The following is a 16,585-nucleotide window of genomic DNA, read 5'->3' as shown; positions in this document are numbered from 1 at the left end:
GAATATTCAAATGCTCGTGTTTATCTTGCTGGGGGCCTCAGTGCATTAGGAATACAAGTAGGTATTTGAAAAGGATAAGGAGCAGAGCAAAACTGCAGCTTATAGGAGTCAGCAGAGTGTAGTTGTAGCCAATGACAGATAACAGTCACCTCCATAAGTTAACATTTCAGGCCATTTACTCTCAGTCATGGTGGGAAAAAAGCAATACCACAGGCTAAAAGAAATCAGAGGGGCACAGTAAAAGACGTCAGGAACCAACTTGGAAGATAAGTTTTCATATTTTGCTGGGCTTGGAGCTGGGGCTTTCAAGATAATATTTTTCTTATCTTTGGAGGGATTAAGGCTTGTGTTTCTGTGCTGTGTCACTCGCTTTGACAACTTAATGATACAGTATTAACGACGTGTGGTGTATCTGTAACCTCCAGCCCCCCGACTGCATTCATGACTAAAATATGTCTAAAAGTGGAACTGCACACACACACATTACGGGGCTATGGGAGTGACTTTCCGTGGAAGTTTTCCTACAGGTTCGCCGTAACTTCAGCAGAGTTGTGGGAATGCCAGACAAATGCCGTTTATGCCATTTTCCTGTGGTTTCTGCGGCTCTTCCGGCCAAGTTATGGGAAACATGTGGGAAAATCTCTTTGGAAATTCACCCTCTATGCGCTTTATCCCTAAAGCAGAGGATTCAAGTTAAACAGTCCGACTGGTGTGCCATTTAATGATACTAAATTCTTTCCATAAAATATTCAAATGTAAACATTCTCTGCCTGCTGACCCATGAAAAAGGCTCAGCTTGTTTTAGTTACAGTTTATCATTTTTCTCAAAGGAGCTACAGCTGCAAAATGGGCTTTCCATATGGCTGGTTAACTCTTTGATGACCAAGGTAATATTGTTCTGCCACATTTAAAGCTTTGTACATCCCTCAAGTCTTTACCCGCCTCTCCTAAAGGTGAGGATTTATGCTGGGCACCAGTAGCTCTTTGGTATACCACCCAAATGGCCATGCTGAGTTTAGACAGTGGAGTGATCAGGATTAGGAACTCTTAGTAACTTCTTTCCTTCATAGCCCAAGATCACAGAGGCCATTTGTAGTGCTCCAAATGCTACCATTGCTGCGGTATCTAACCTGTGGCCAACATGCACTTTTGAGGGGAAAAGGTAAGAGCAACTAGAATCTTAGTGGTTTCACTGCTTTTATTTGTGGTTTTGAGCATTCCACATAACCCTCAACAGAGCATGATTATTATAGTCATAGAGTTGTACAGCACAGAAAGATGCCCTTCGGCCCATCATGTCTGCGCCGGCCATCAAGCCCTATCTATTCTAATTCCATTTTCCAGCACTTGGTCCGTAGCCTTGTATGCTATGGCGTTTCAAGTGCTCATCTAAATGCTTCTTGAATGTTGTGAGGGTTCCTGCCTCTACCACCCTTTCAGGCAGTGAGTTCCAGATTCCAACCACCCTCTGGGTGAAAAAGTTTTTCCTCAAATCCCCTCTAAACCTCCTGCCCCTTACCTTGAAACTATGCCCCCTGGTTACTGACCCCTCTACTAAGGGGAAAAGTTCCTTTCTAGCTACCCTATATATGCCCCATATAATTTTGTACACCTCAATCAGGTCCCCCCTCAGCCTTCTCTGCTCTAAGGAAAACATCCAAGCCTGTGCAGTCTCTCTTCATAGCTGAAACGCTCCAGCCCAGGTAACATCCTGGTGAATCTCCTCTGTACCCTCTCTAATGCAATCACATCCTTCCTTAGTGTGGCAACCAGAACTGCACACAGTATTCCAGCTGTGGCCTAACTAGCGTTTTGTACAGCATCATCATAACCTCCCTGCTCTTATAGTCTGTGCCTCGGCTAATGAAGGCAAGTATCCCATATGCCTTTTTAACCACCTTATCTACCTGTCCTGCTGCCTTCAGGGATCTATGTACATGCACACCAAGGTCCCTCTGATCCTCTGTCCTTCCTAGGATCCTACCATTCATTGTGTATTCCCTTGCCTTGTTAGTCCTCCCAAAATGCATCACCTCACACTTTTCAGGGTTAAATTTCATTTGCCACTGTTCTGCCCATCTGACCATCCCGTCTATATCGTCCTGTAGCCTGAGGCTTCCCTCCTCGCTATTTACCACTCCACCAATTTTCATGTCATCTGCGAACTTACTGATCATACCTCCTACATTCATATCTAAATCATTAATGTACACTACAAACAGCAAGGGACCCAGCACCGATCCCTGCGGTACACCACTGGACACAGGCTTCCAGTCACAAAAACAACCTTCGACCATCACCCTCTGCCTCCTGCCACTAAGCCAATTTTGGATCCAATGTGCCAAATTGCCCTGGATCCCATGGGCTCTTACCTTCCTGACCAGTCTCCCATGCGGGACTTGAATGCTTAAAGCCATACCTTATACTGAAAGTGCTATGGCCAATGTGCTGCTCATATATACATGTTTACATTTCTTCGTTTTCTGGCCTCCTAAGTGTGTCACAGCCATAGGTAGGAAAGGAGTAGTGAGAGCAACCAAGTCCTCCCTCTGCTTCAGGGCCGTACAGCTGGCACGCTGTTCATTCTCTCCCCACCAAGCACAGCCTAGAGACAGCCAACCACAGGAGTAGTTGGTGAGCTTGAGGGGTGTGCATAGGGTAATGCACAGAGCATTGAGTAACCAGGAGGAGCTAGGGGTGGAAGATGCAAACATTGAATGGGGGTCAGGAGAAATCTAGCCTTGGCTAAAGAGCTTCAGGACCCAGATCTCAGGGATCCTAGATTTAAAAGATGCTTGTTAAGCAAACACAAGTGCAGGTACTGGGAATGGTGTTCCAGAATGAGCTGCAGTTGGGTGCTACAACTATTCTCAGCGCCCTGGGTTAGAGAACAGAAAATCAGCCAGCATTCCATCCCTAGTTGTTATCCAGTGTCCCCTGTCAGAAGTGCCCATATGCACATTTGGTGTGGACATGATCAGATGATCATGCTTGGCTATGACATCCCTTGCAGTCAAACAGACTCACTATCGAGGCTTACACAAGAATCAAGAATCATGGCATTTTTTTCTCTCAGTTCTGTAGAAGGGTTTCGACCCGAAACGTTGACTCTGTTTCTCTCTCCACGGATGTTGCCTGGCCTGCTGAGTTTTTCCAGCATTTTCTGTTGTTATTTAAGATAACACCTTTGTTTACTTTCGTCCACTTTAGTTTAGCCTCCATCAAATTATCTTTGCAGTATTTTACGAGATGCTGGTTTTCGCATGGGCTTAAATAAAGGATGCTAGAAATACTCGTATTATCTTTGCGGATTAATTCTAAAGCAAACTACATTTATAATAAGATAAGTCACATTTAATTTACATCAACACTACTTCAAGCTGACTTATCTCACGCAAGTAAACACGGCAACAGAAAGTACTGCCAGTGATTATGTTAATGGTACTTGATTACTGCATTAATTGCACCATTGTTGATTTAATTGTGCCAAGTCATGTTGTGGATTGTATTTCTGGCATTAATCTTAACCCTTTTATTGCAGCTTTTATTTTCAGGGAAACAAACACCAAGGTAAGGCAATGTTGCCAGCGAATGTACAGGTCATTCACATCAATCACCTCACTGTTACTTTGCAACAATGGACACAATTGTGTGATTGTATCAGATAAGGCACAATGCTATTGCTTGATGTAAATAACAATATGGCATCTGGCCCACACAAGACTGCTTCATGTAAGGTGAAACACAACAGCACACATACAAAGTCCTCTCGCATTTCAGAAAGATTTTTAATGAAGCACCTTCACAAACAGGTGATAAAACCATAAGATTCGGTATAGATATAATCAAATAATTACTTGTACTCTTTTTAAATAAAAAAATCATGTTTGAAAAATAAGGATATTTGGATTTTGTTGCAATGCAGGGTACTTCAGTACTAATGTTCTGTGTGGAGTTTGCACATTCTCCGTGTCTGCGTGGGTTTCCTCCGGGTGCTCCGGTTTCCTCCCACAGTCCAAAGATGTGCGGGTTAGGTTGATTTGGCTATGATAAATTGACCCTTAGTGTTAGGGGATTAAATACGTGGGGTTACGGGGATAGGGTGGGATATGTGTCGGTGCAGGCTCGATGGGCCGAAATGGCCTCTATCTGCATTGTGGGGATTCTGTGATAATGCACTGTGAAAAGAATGTGAATTTGTCTGATGCAGTTTCAAGTTTCAGCTGTGCTGTTGTCGTCATGTAGGAATTGGAAGCTGAACATCTCCCCAGAAGGAAAGAGGGAGGAGTGAAAAGGAAATCAGAGGAAGAGCGACAGGGACAGAATTGTGTGGACAGTTCTCCAATCATATTTGGTTGAGAAAAACTGAGATAAAATAAGTACATATTTTAAAAGTTTAAGAAGGTAGTTAGATGGAACATAGGTTCAGACACACTGCAGCACAGCATGGCTAGCAGTAGGTTTCTATATCCAACACTTCCCCAATGGGTAGTCCCCAGTATCAGTCAGGGCTGCCCCTCAGGGGCAGTGAGTCAATTTTTTCCATTCATATGCATCTCCCAGTGGCTGCTTTAGAACAGATTTGGGTGTCGGGGGAAGGGAAATCCTGTGAAACTGAGAAAATAAACTTTAAAAATGAATACACAAGGGCTAGATTCTGAAATGCATCAGAAATACATAGTAATTATTCTTAGTAATTTTGATATAATAAGAATAATTGCCAGCACTCACTGCCTAGGCTTGTACGTGAAGAATGGCTAGAATGGGCAAGGTAATAGATGGTGGGCAGCACCTATATATAAACTGAGAATAATAAGAAAACTTATTACTAAAAATAATTTCGATGCAACATTATTACAAAACCCTCTAACGTTTCAGTTAAAATCTGACAATTCTCCCTCTTGTAGTTAAGTCTGATCATAAACAATAATGGGGCAATAAAAACGTTCAATGATTATTGTAAATTTTTTTGGAATAAACTCAGCACTCACACATTTGCAATTCCCCCTCCTCAAATACAGCTTCATTTTTTTAAATGGTCTCATAAAAAGGATACCATTAAAAGTGACTGAAGTTAAATTTACATTTTTCTCCTATTAATAAAAATCACGTTACCCGTTGCACTGTCTCCCTTTTGCACATTCCCTGTCTCCCCCATGCTACACATTATTCCTCTGCCAACAGGTGACCTACTGCCAGGGATCTCCGATTATCATTCTGCAACCAACTGATAGAGGTGTGCAAGAACAGTGGGGGGTTACAGCACCCTCTCCGTCGGTCAATATTTTGGTTTCACATGTTTCCACGCCAAGCAGGAATTTGAGAATAGGAGCTACTATATATCTTTAATAGGAATAGATTTAAATATTGTGTATTAGAAGAACACATCAGAAATACATAAATGTAACGGGCAAGTTTCTGACTTTGCAGCGCGGTGGGGCACCTCACATGCTGACAGCACTTTCTGAAAATTCAGGATCACGCTATGCATGAGTTTTGAAACATTTAATTTAATGGTTGGAAAATCATGGGCAGCATGCGTCTGAATTTCTGATACGCACTTCTGGCAGACAAGACTTCTCGTCAGCAGTGAGAAGTTGCAAGGTTACCCCTCTGACACCAGCTAAGCCTTGGAAAGGGCTTTTTCTCCCCATTTGGGTGTTGAAAACTTAATCAGAAATGATTACAAAATAAATATTGAAAACATTAAGAACGTTTAAGAATCTCCCCCCTGAACTTTCAGTAATAAAATTATGAATTTATTTGCCTTACACCATAAGGTTCCTTAAGCTCTAAAAATAGCAAGTTCTTTGTAAGTGATGTTTCATCTCAAGCAGCGGCTAAGTTGGACAGTTCTGTACAGCTTCCAACTGGTCCAAACAGGCAAGGAACCTCAGATACCATGACATGTCACTACAGTTGGTTCATTTTCTTCAGTGCCAGTGTTGCTTGGTAATCATGGGAACGGCCACAGGCAATCAATCAATTCAGGGCAAATAATTCCACACCATAATATACTTCTGGATTGATCCCACAGTATCAATTAGCACTATTCACGAGAGCAATTGGTTTCTCAGAAATAGTTTAATAGAAATAATAGAACAGGTTTCAGTAATATGAGAATTTACTGTAAAATGCACCCTCCCATTAAAGTACTCAATATGAATTATATTTTCAAATCTCTTGTACATGGAGAGAAATATTCATTTCAATTGCTTCCCTCCAAACTTTCATGCAGACCAAACATTTCACATTGAGAAATAAGTGAAGATCCACTTAGCTCACGTCAGTCAAGAGCTCAATCAAAAAGCTGTTACACCGACTCAATGGGGATCATAGCTTGTCACTCCTTTGTGTTGTGTGCTGAAATGTTGGGTCACTTAGAGTGTGGGAGGCAATTACAAACCAAAAACTACTCCTGGAACTCCCTGATGACTCAGTTTGTAAGCACACTGCCTATGTGGCACTACGCCATACAGAACAAGAAGATTTCAAGGTTGATTTTCAGTCTGTATCAAGTTGCGTGTTATCAGATCAGATGGTGCAATTAGCCTAAGCTTGGGCTAGAGGTGGATAAAACATCAGCCAGGAACCTGCTCCTGATTACTAGCTGGTGACACCTGCTGGAAAGTGCATGTGTGAATGCCCGTAAGGAGAGCATTGGCCTCGAGTCCCTCATAGTTAAAGAGCTTGCCAACACTCACCGCCTAGGCTTGTACAGGAAGAATGGCTAGAATGGGCAAGGTAATAGATGGTGGGCAGCACCTATAGAATTGTACCCGGTATGATCTAGTGCCTTTAGAAGAGGAAGGGGGCGGAGGGGGGGGGGGGAGAGATATTCTCCCCTACCAGGTTGAAGAATTTAAAAACAATTGAATACTCGCAGGTAGGACGAGTACTTTCCTCTTGCTTACACCAATGTATCCTTTGAAATGTCTTATCAAACAGAAGAACTCTTACCGTTTTGTTTATACTCCCATTTAGAGAGTAAACACTGTAATTTAATATCAGGGGATGAAATAAGCTGCTACTAGTTGTCACACAGACTATTGGCGGCTCAGGTGTTGAGAGCAGACTGCACGTATCACTAAGTGCACTTAACAGGCAGCCAACTCCAGCTAAAGTTACAGTGAAACAAATGTAGACAGCCCTCGTTCGAAGTAACTCATCCAGATCAGCTAAATGGTTCTTAATATTGAGTTTTTACCATATGTCAGGATTCTGCTGCGGCTGACAAACTGTGCTGACCTTACTCGAGTGTTTGTACTCATGGATTTGCCAGCAACAGTGTAAACAGTTGTGTCTTGGAATTGAAAAAGTGTTTAGTTCTGCTAGCCATTTTGGGCAAGTGTATAAATGGGTGTGTCTGGAAAAGCCCCAACCATTTTTAATAATAATATGCTTACCCAAAGTAATCATCCATATTACGCAGAATTACATAGAAATTACAGCACAGAAACAGGCCATTCGGCCCAACTGGTCTATGCCGGTGTTTATGCTCCACACAAGCCTCCTCCCACCTTACTTCATCTAACCCTATCAGCAATACCTTCTACTCCTTTCTCCCTCATGTACATCTAGCTTCCCCTGAAATGCATCTATACTATTTGCCTCAACTACAAATTCCTTATTGGATTTATTAGTGACTATCTTATACTTATGACCCCTAATTTAGGAATTTATGACACCAGGCATGTTTTGATGTTGACAGCATTGATGCTTTGCAGTGACTTTACCTTACTCTAATTCTAATTGTTGATTACTTTCTTATTTTGTAAGCAAGAAAACAAACAATATAGGGAGCTATAATCAGGATCTAAAAAAAAATGAAGTGTCCTTTTCTGGAATTGTAAAGTCCCATATTTCAACAGCAAGAATATTTACCCATGTGTACATTCACCTCTGGTCCCCTTTCACACAACTGACATGTGCAATGATATATGTGGAAGAGCATTTACTGGTCTGGTATCCCTTTCTTCCAATGCATCAGATCATCTCAAAAACACACCTTTTGAAAATTTAACTGTGTGCTGATATTTAGGTTACTTACTCACATTATTACATTACCAACAACCATATTTATACCAAGGTTTGGGATTTTCAGCCTTCTGTTATTTTGCTCAACAATTCCCTCCTTCCTCAACCAACAGTGTGAGCAGACAGCCAGACCTTCGGCCTGCGCCAATGCCACTCAAGCCAAAATAAATGCATAAGAATAATGCAGGTTAATTCAGCAGTCTATTTGCTTCACCTTCACCTGGGAAGCATCTCTTTTCTGTTTGGGATTTTGCTGAAACAGCCTGGCTGTGATTGAAAATTAATTGGCAGAGAATCAAATTGATACTCTCCTATCCGACATCCTCCATGGTATAACACACTGGTATACCAATACACTATGGAGCACCTAAACTTTGTATAGACAAGGCTGGACAGCATTGGCTGCTATTTTCATCATTATGCAAAATCATAAACAAGCCAAACCCTCCACAGCCCCCCCCCCACACCCCCGCAATCTACATTAAAATACAACGATACATATGTGATTTTGGCCATGACAATGCTTTCTTAGTCATTCCTGTAAGGCTCAATACGTGCATTTCCTTAACAACAACTTGTATTTCTATAGCGCCTCTAAGGTAGTGAAACATCCCAAGGCACTTCACAGGAGTGCTATAAAACAAAATTTGATACCAAGCCACAAAAGGAGAAATTAGGACAGAAGAGGAGGTAGGTTGTAAGGAGCGTCTTAAAGGGAGGAAAGAGCAGTAGAGAGGCGGAGAGGATTCCAGAGCTTAGGGCCTTGACAGCTGAAGGCACAGCCACCAATGGTTGAGCGATTAAAATCGGGGATGCTCCAGAGGGCAGAATTAGAGGAGTGCAAATATCTCAGGGAGGGGCTGTGGGTTGGAGGAGATTACAGAGATAGGGAGGGGCAAGGCCATGGAGGGATTTGAAAACAAGGATGAGAATTTTTAAATCGAGGCGTTGCTTAACCGGGAGCCAATGTAGGTCGGTGAGCACAGGAGTGGCGGGTGAACGGGACTTGGAGAGAATTAGGATACGGGCAGCCGAGTTCTGGATGACCTCAAGTTTATGGAGGGTAGAACGTGGGAGGCCAGCCAGGAGTGCGTTGGAATGGAGGTAATAAAGGCATGGATGAGGGTATCAGCAGCGGATGAGCTGAAGCAGGGGCAGAGTCGGGCGATGATACGGAGATGGAAATAGGTGGTCTTAGTTATGCTGCGGATATGTGGATATGTGGTCAGAAGCTCATTTCAGGGTAAAATATGACACCAAGGTTGCGAACAGTCTGGTTCAGCCTCAGACAGATGCTAGGGAGAGGGATGGAGTCGGTTGTTAGGGAACGGAGTTTGCAGCGGGGACTGAAGACAGTGGCTTCGGTCTTCCCAATATTTAGCTGGAGGAAATTTCTGCTGATCCAGAACTGGATGTCGGACAAGCAGTCTGACAATTTAGAGACAGTGGAGGGGTCGAGAGAGGTGGTGGTGGGTAGAGCTGGGTGTTATCAGCGTACATGTGGAAATGACGCTGTGTTTTCGGATGATGTCACCAAGGGGCAGCATGTAGATAAGAAACAGGAGGGGATCAAGGATAGATCCTTGGGGGACACCAGAGGTAACAATGCCACATAATCAATTCCTGTATCTAAAACCCAAAGGGAAGAAATGACTTGGACAGGAATACCAACTTCATTGTCCCATAATTCATTAGCTTTGTTAAATTCCAAGTGAACGTGCCAAAAACACCCATCATTGTCTTGCACAGGCTGTTCTTAAGATCACAAATCAAAAATGCTGTGCGTCTGTTTTTGGCTTTCAGACAGTTCAAAACACTGTCCCAAGTACAAATTAACAATTGGAAATGGATTATGTTACTTACAGTGACTTGCTGGTGGGCAATGATGCAAATATGAAAATAAATAAAATAACAGCTTAAATAATTTTCCTGACCAAAAATAGAATTGAAAGTTACCTGTGGACTCAGAATCACTAGGAAATTCTGTCAATAGTTCAGACAGATAATTTCAAAGACAAGCCCTGAAGGTTATTTATGGCTCTTATAAAAATGTACCTCGTAACATTTCAGTTAACTTACTATTTTTAACAACTGCAGCAGTGTTTTAAAAAGGAATTATACTTCAGCATTTTGATACATTTTACATTACAGTCAAAATGGGTCAACAAAAAGGGCCCTTATCCCTTTAAATATGATAGATACTTCCCAAAAACAATCAGCTGTGGCTGCCAATCATTTGTCGGAGAATCAATTGGCTGCTTACCTGGCTCCACCTCATGCCAACCACTGGACTGACTGCCACTCCCTGGAGATCGACCTTGGTTGGTATAAAAAGGTTCTTCACCAGGGCTGTCCATTTCATCTTCCATAGATTTGTGGCGCTTTGTAGAACTGCAACAGGGAGATGAATGTCAGGACTGTGCAGCCATGCTCGACCCACGTATATTAGACCACGTTAGGGCCACAGTGTCATATTTAATCTCTATACATTAGAGCCTGTCACAACCTCCAAACTCATGTTCAATCCACATCCACTAGACCCTGTCAAGACTGCACAGTCATGTTCAATTTGTATATACCAGATCCTGTTTGGACTACAGTCTCATTCAATCCATTTACACTGGCCCTCTTCTAGGAGACTATCTCTGGTATCCATACAAAAAAGTATTCTATAGTTTGCGCTTACAATTACTTTTTTTAAAAACCTAGTTTCTTGATTAGAGAGGGAACTATACACAGCACGGGTCACATAGAAGGTTAATGCACACCACAGAATGTTACAGTGGAAGCAGTTAATGCACTAGAGATATATGGTAAAATATTCCGCACTGCAGGTAAAGATCATTACTTTGGCTTATCAAAGAATTATGGTTCCAGTAAGTGGTATCTTTTGGTCTACCTCTTCACTTCTTTCCTGGCTATTATTTCTCTTCTACAAGCTGTTACCAAAAGTGTTATTTTTGAGGTAATACTGATAGGCGAGAAGTAAGCAAACAAGTGATGTTTTTAACAATTACCTCTGCTGATAGAAACTTCAATAAACTCAAAGGAAGCTTTGCTATTCCAGTCTCTACTAAAATTATAATACCACAGCCAATATTCAGAAAGGTCACTTGTTGAAAGCTTGTATTGTTGCAATGTGTATTAGCTCAGGACAATTTTTATTTGTTTATTACATTTCTTTGAATAAGCTGTTCAACATTTAGACAATTAGGCATTTTAAATTCAAGAGCTACGTTTTCTGCTTGAATTTCAGGGAGAGGAGCTCTTTAAAATTTTGTTCATTGTCTGAACTAAAGGAAAGAAGAAAGAATTTAAACATTAATGAGAAAAAAAATAACATTTGAAAAAAACAGTAAAAAGGCATTTTAGCTTATAGGTTTGCACTTCCGAGATGCATTTATTGCTTCGTGCAGCAATAATGCAGGCGTAACTTATTCAACAGTAATGCATATCTCTATATCTCTTGTTAAAGAGAGACACTAAAATCAGGTGAAGAATCTTACAAGATACTGTGTTGTGTTTGTCACAGAGGAGTGTGCAGTAACAGAACGATACTGCCCGGATAGGTTTTAGAACTTTCAGATTATAGTGATATTTCCCCCTCCCTCTCTTCAATAATATTAATGAAGTCATTTTTCTACTTCCCTCCCCTGCTCTCCTGAAGGTGTTGACTTTTCCTAGGTGAGCGTGGCAGTGAATGTTGGCAGGATATTCGAACACAGGAGGCATCACAGCTGAACCTGCCCTCATGTGCCATCCACATATGCACTCTACAGACGGGAGTTGCTGGATAGCAATCCTGAACAGGAGTCCTGACCAATTTTCCTCTTCCCAACCCAGGAGTGCGGAGGCAAATTGTAGCACATCTACCACTGCCACATACGTGATCATCACAAAACCAAGAATCAAGCCTGGGACTTGGCCATCACTGAGTTATTGGGGGAAGGCTCTTGAAAGTGATGCATTGTAAATAGAAGAGCCAAGCTAACAGGCCAAGCTTGTAGATGTCTTTCCCAGCCTGAAAAAAACCACAATGCAGCAACAGCACCCCTTTCAATGTAAAGTCAAATAACAAAGATTTTTCTTTTGCGTTTATAGCTAAAAACGAATCCTCCAATTAGACAGACAATGCATAGATGCAGTTAAGGGGAAGCTAGATAAGCACATGAGGGAGAAAGGAATAGGAGGATATGTTAATGGAGCTAAATGACGAAGGGTGGGAGGAGGCTTCTGTGGAGCACAAACACCAGCATGGACCAGTTGGGCCGAATGGCCTGTTTCTGTGCTGTAAATACTTTGGCCTAGAAATTCAGTTGCTTGCGCCAGCCGGTAGCGCCTTAGGAGGAGATGTTGGGCGCTAGGCGGCTAGCGGCCGGGCGCAGCGCGATCTGCGCCTCTCCCCAACTTCACTAGAGATTTAGCGTCGGCGCAAAGTCTTTGCGCGCGCTCAGATCCTGACGTCATTTCATCGTGCAACGCCCTTTGTGCACCCCAAACCGGAACTTCAGTGGCGCCGCCCTTCTTTGCGCCTGGCGCCCCCAGCGACTGGTAGAGGGGAACGGTTCCCAGTCGTTGCGGGGGGCGCTATTTAAAGGGGACTCCTCCTGCATTATAAGTGACAGCCATTTTGTGCCAATCCTTCTGTGTGAGAGACAAAGGCAGAGAGCTTTCTGCTTTGACTCAGCGCTCGCACAGGTACTTCTGGCTTCAGGCCAGAGCTTTGCACTTGGATTTCACTTTCAGTGCCATAGCCTTGAGTCACCACATATACTGTAATGGGGGCTACAATGGGTGGAAACGTTGGCTTTCTGCATTGCATTCAAAGGGATCAGAGACGCCGTGAGAGAGTGCCAGTCATGGCCAGATGGAGAAGGGCCAACAGGTGTCGGCACAGGAGGCCTTACCCACCCAGGGTATACCGCCAGCAGTTCTCATATCTGAACATGTCTGAGGAGCAGTGTGTTCGGAGGCTGCGATTCAGAAGGGAGGTGGTCACTGAGATCTGCCACCTGCTTCGCAGAGATCTGCAGCCACAGCGGAGGAGCAGGACGTCTCTGTCGGTGGCAGTGAAGGTGACGGTGGCTCTCAACTTCTATGCCACCGGCTCCTTCCAATCCGCTACTGGGGACATTGCCAACATCTCCCAGTTCGCGGTACATTGCTGCATCCGACAGGTGAACAATGCCCTTTTCAGAAGGAGACGTCAGTACATCTCCTTCCCCATGACCCTGGACAAGCAGCAAGAGCGTACAATGGGATTTGGAAGAATAGCGGGCTTCACCATGGTCCAGGGCGTAGAACTGATGAACCAGCATTGGTCAGGCCTTGCTTCAGGGCTGCAGTGCGCAGGGCATGGCAGCCAGACAAGTCCACCCTCCCCCTTTAAGAGCTGACCGGCGCCAGAATGTCTGCCGTCAATCAGCAACTCGCCGCACCTGCGCTGCGCCCGCCCTCGGGGGTATCGCCCCAGACCGCCGGCTTAGCGCCTAATGATAGTCGTGCATCGCCTGTTTTAACGCAGCAGCAACCTCTTGGGGCGATGCGACTGAATATCGGCGAAGGTGGCACGAACTTGCGCCGGGCGCAAACTTTAGCGGCCGCCCGACTGTAGCGCCCCGAACGTGGCTATACTGAATTTCTAGGCCTTTGTAACAATGCAACTGAATCTCCACCATGTTGCTCCAACACCATACATCTGGCAGAGCTGGAATCATACTGCACAAATAAGAAGGATAGCCTGATCCCATTGGGAGTTTCTGGGGTCAAGTCATGATTAGGTAGGCATCTGTGCATCGAGGGTGCCTACTGGAGGGGAGAGAGGGCAATATGCAGTGCTTGAAGGCTGCATGTAGATAATGCTGGCTAGACTGGCTTAAGTGCTTCAAATTGCTCCCTTTATAAGAGGGCTGGTTTCAAGGTCTCAGATTTCTATCCTGGGTTGTTCCAGGCCATGATCCCAGTCTGGAACATCTCTGTGGGCCCCATGTACTTTGCTCCATTTAACTGGACACTCATGCCTTGCAGTGTCCAGATCATTCAGGGGGTCAGGAAGCAGGAAATCCAGGAGATAATGCCAACCCACTGGCCCCACTTCTTTTTACAACGCAAGGCTTTCAGGGGGGTGATGGACCTTCTGCCTGCCCCTGCCCCCACAGGAAACTCCCTTGGCCCGATATTCAGAGCAGAAACCCGGCATTATAGTCAGCCGCAGAACATTGGAATGCTGCTGGCCCAGAGGAAACTTGTGGCCAATATCCTTATATGGAATGGAATAATTAACATTTGATGAATAATTTGAGGCTTGGCATGTAAAACCACCATAAATATATCCACAGCTTGTATTAGGCACCAAAGCACTATAGTTACAAAGAACAAAAACAATCAGCCCAGAAGGATGAGACATACTGGTGGAGAGTAACTTCCACAAGACAGATACAGCTGAACAATGCTTAGAAATGTCTGTCGTTTGGGACTGTAAAAGTTACTAATGGTCGGAAAAATTCACAAAAAACTGATGCACTGGAAATTCTTACAGCTTTAAAATGCTGAATGTCAATGAGTACGTTGGATTTTCAGTAAAGCCAACAATTCTGCAGCTAGGCTAAACCTTAATGAAAATGTTCTGACCGAGCTCCAGCTGACGGCTGCAGTAACTAAGCCACATTGATAAAGCTTCCGTTGTGCATTCTTGACTCTACAAATGCTGCAACTGCACTGCATTTTACCATCCATTAGCATGATTTCTCCTCATTTATCACAAAATTCAACCTTGTTGACAACAAACAATAAATGGTGTAAAACCCACACCATATCATTAAGAATTAAACATCTGCATAAATGCTCAGTTTCTAAAATGATCAAACCAGCCACAGAGGGATTGACATCCCATAGTAGTGCGAAGTCAATCTGTACAATGAGTGAATCTATTTTCAAAGCAACATGAATAGAAAAGCTGTGTGTGTATATCCAATCAGTATAGCAAGGTATTACATCGGTAAGCATGGAAGTACACTATCCACACAACCTTAAATTTAAAGTGCTTTTGATTCAATGGGATTCATTCATAAATATCAAGTTTTTAGGTGGGTGGTATGGTGCTGGCTCATGTCAAGAGGTTCACATCCATCATCATCACGGAGTTCTTGATCTCAGCCATGGGGAGGTGGTGAACAGAAGGCAGATGCTACTCCCACAGGGAGAGATTGGAGAACAGTCACCAAAGCTCACTATCATGCACATCCTAGCTGCCAATCCCAGAGCACCGGTGAAGGCTCGGGAGCAGGTCACCCACTCGTTTTCATGTCGTAGGATCATACAACACAGAAGGAGGCCATTCAGCCCATCGTGCCTGTGCTGGCTCTTTGAAAGAGCTATCCAATTAGTCCCACTCCCCTGCTCTTTCCCCATAGCCCTGCAATTTTGTTCCCATTCAAGTATTTATCCAATTCCCTTTTGAAAGTTATTGAATTTGCTTCCACCACCCTTTCAGGCCGTGCATTCCAGATCGCAACTCGCTGCATAAAAATAATTATCCTCATAACTCCTCTGGTTCTTTTGCCAATTGCCTTAAATTTGTGTCCTCTGGTTACCGACCTTCCTGCTAGTGGAAACAGCTCCTCCCTATTTACTCTATCAAAACCTCTCAGTAATTTCCAACACCTCTATTAAATCTCCCTTAACTTTTCTGCTTTAAATGAGATGTATGTGATCTGGCGAGGCCAAAGAAAGATGAAGAGGAGAAAAAGTTTTTTCTCCAAGTCTTTAGTATTTTTTCAACCAGTGCCAAGATGACAGCGCACAGTCCCATGATAATCCTCAATGTATGTTGCAGTATGCTGCGTCTCAGACTCTGTGAGCCCAAAAGGGATAGCATCATACTTTTGGCAATGAGCACTTTAATTGTATTAAATAGCCTGCCCCACATGACACCATTTTAGCCACTCATTACTCAAACCTAATAATAATGATAAATAACAAAAAATAGCCCTTTGAAGACTAAAGTACAATTTCTTCAACAAATCAGGAATCACAACAGAAATGCGGAGTATACACAGATCGGCTAGTATCATCATGCTGTGTATCTCCAGCACTTTTTTTTATTTGAGGTTTACAGCATTTGCAGCAAATTTTTAGCAAGGTTGCTTTTGGTTTTGATATCCAGTAACAACATAAGGAACATCATTCAGCCCATCAAAGCTCTTCCCTTCACACCCTAGATCTCATATTAGAACGGCCAGTTCCATTCTGAATGTCTCTAATGTTTTTGCCTCGGCTGCCCTCTTATCTAAAGATTCCAGTAAAACTAGAAGAGCTTCACTTCCCTACAGGTCGACAACCCTCCTAGTCAGCATTAGGCAACTTCAGAAATTGGCTTGTGCCAACACTCGAAAACAGAAGCAGTTTCAAAGCTGCAATGGATTTCAGGACTCAACTGGCTAACGAAATAATCAAAGGCCTGCTCACATACCTTCCGATAAAATTACTGCAATCTCACCAACAGCTTCACATCAATTCCATTACAGTACATTTATTAAAAATATAGCTC

The 16,585-nt window shown here is 43.3% G+C and overlaps 1 protein-coding gene across 13 annotated transcripts in view; it reads right to left on the bottom strand.

Moving 5' to 3' along the window:
• Positions 1 to 16,585, bottom strand: part of nfia (nuclear factor I/A) — an 885,553-nt gene that overhangs the window by 158,545 nt on the left and 710,423 nt on the right. For all 13 annotated transcript variants that reach the window (XM_085982852.1, XM_085982857.1, XM_085982863.1 and 10 more), the window contains one exon: positions 10,301 to 10,428. In XM_085982852.1, coding sequence (XP_085838978.1) covers positions 10,301 to 10,428 — 128 coding nt within the window. The remainder of the gene's footprint in view (positions 1 to 10,300; positions 10,429 to 16,585) is intronic.

The sequence above is a fragment of the Somniosus microcephalus genome, chromosome 3, assembly GCF_052327205.1.
Source record: "Somniosus microcephalus isolate GS21.2 chromosome 3, FLI_Smic_1.0, whole genome shotgun sequence".
In the NCBI taxonomy this organism is placed as follows: Eukaryota; Metazoa; Chordata; class Chondrichthyes; order Squaliformes; family Somniosidae; genus Somniosus; species Somniosus microcephalus.
Note: the sequence above shows the minus strand (reverse complement) of the source record. Positions and strands in the feature narration are given on the sequence as shown.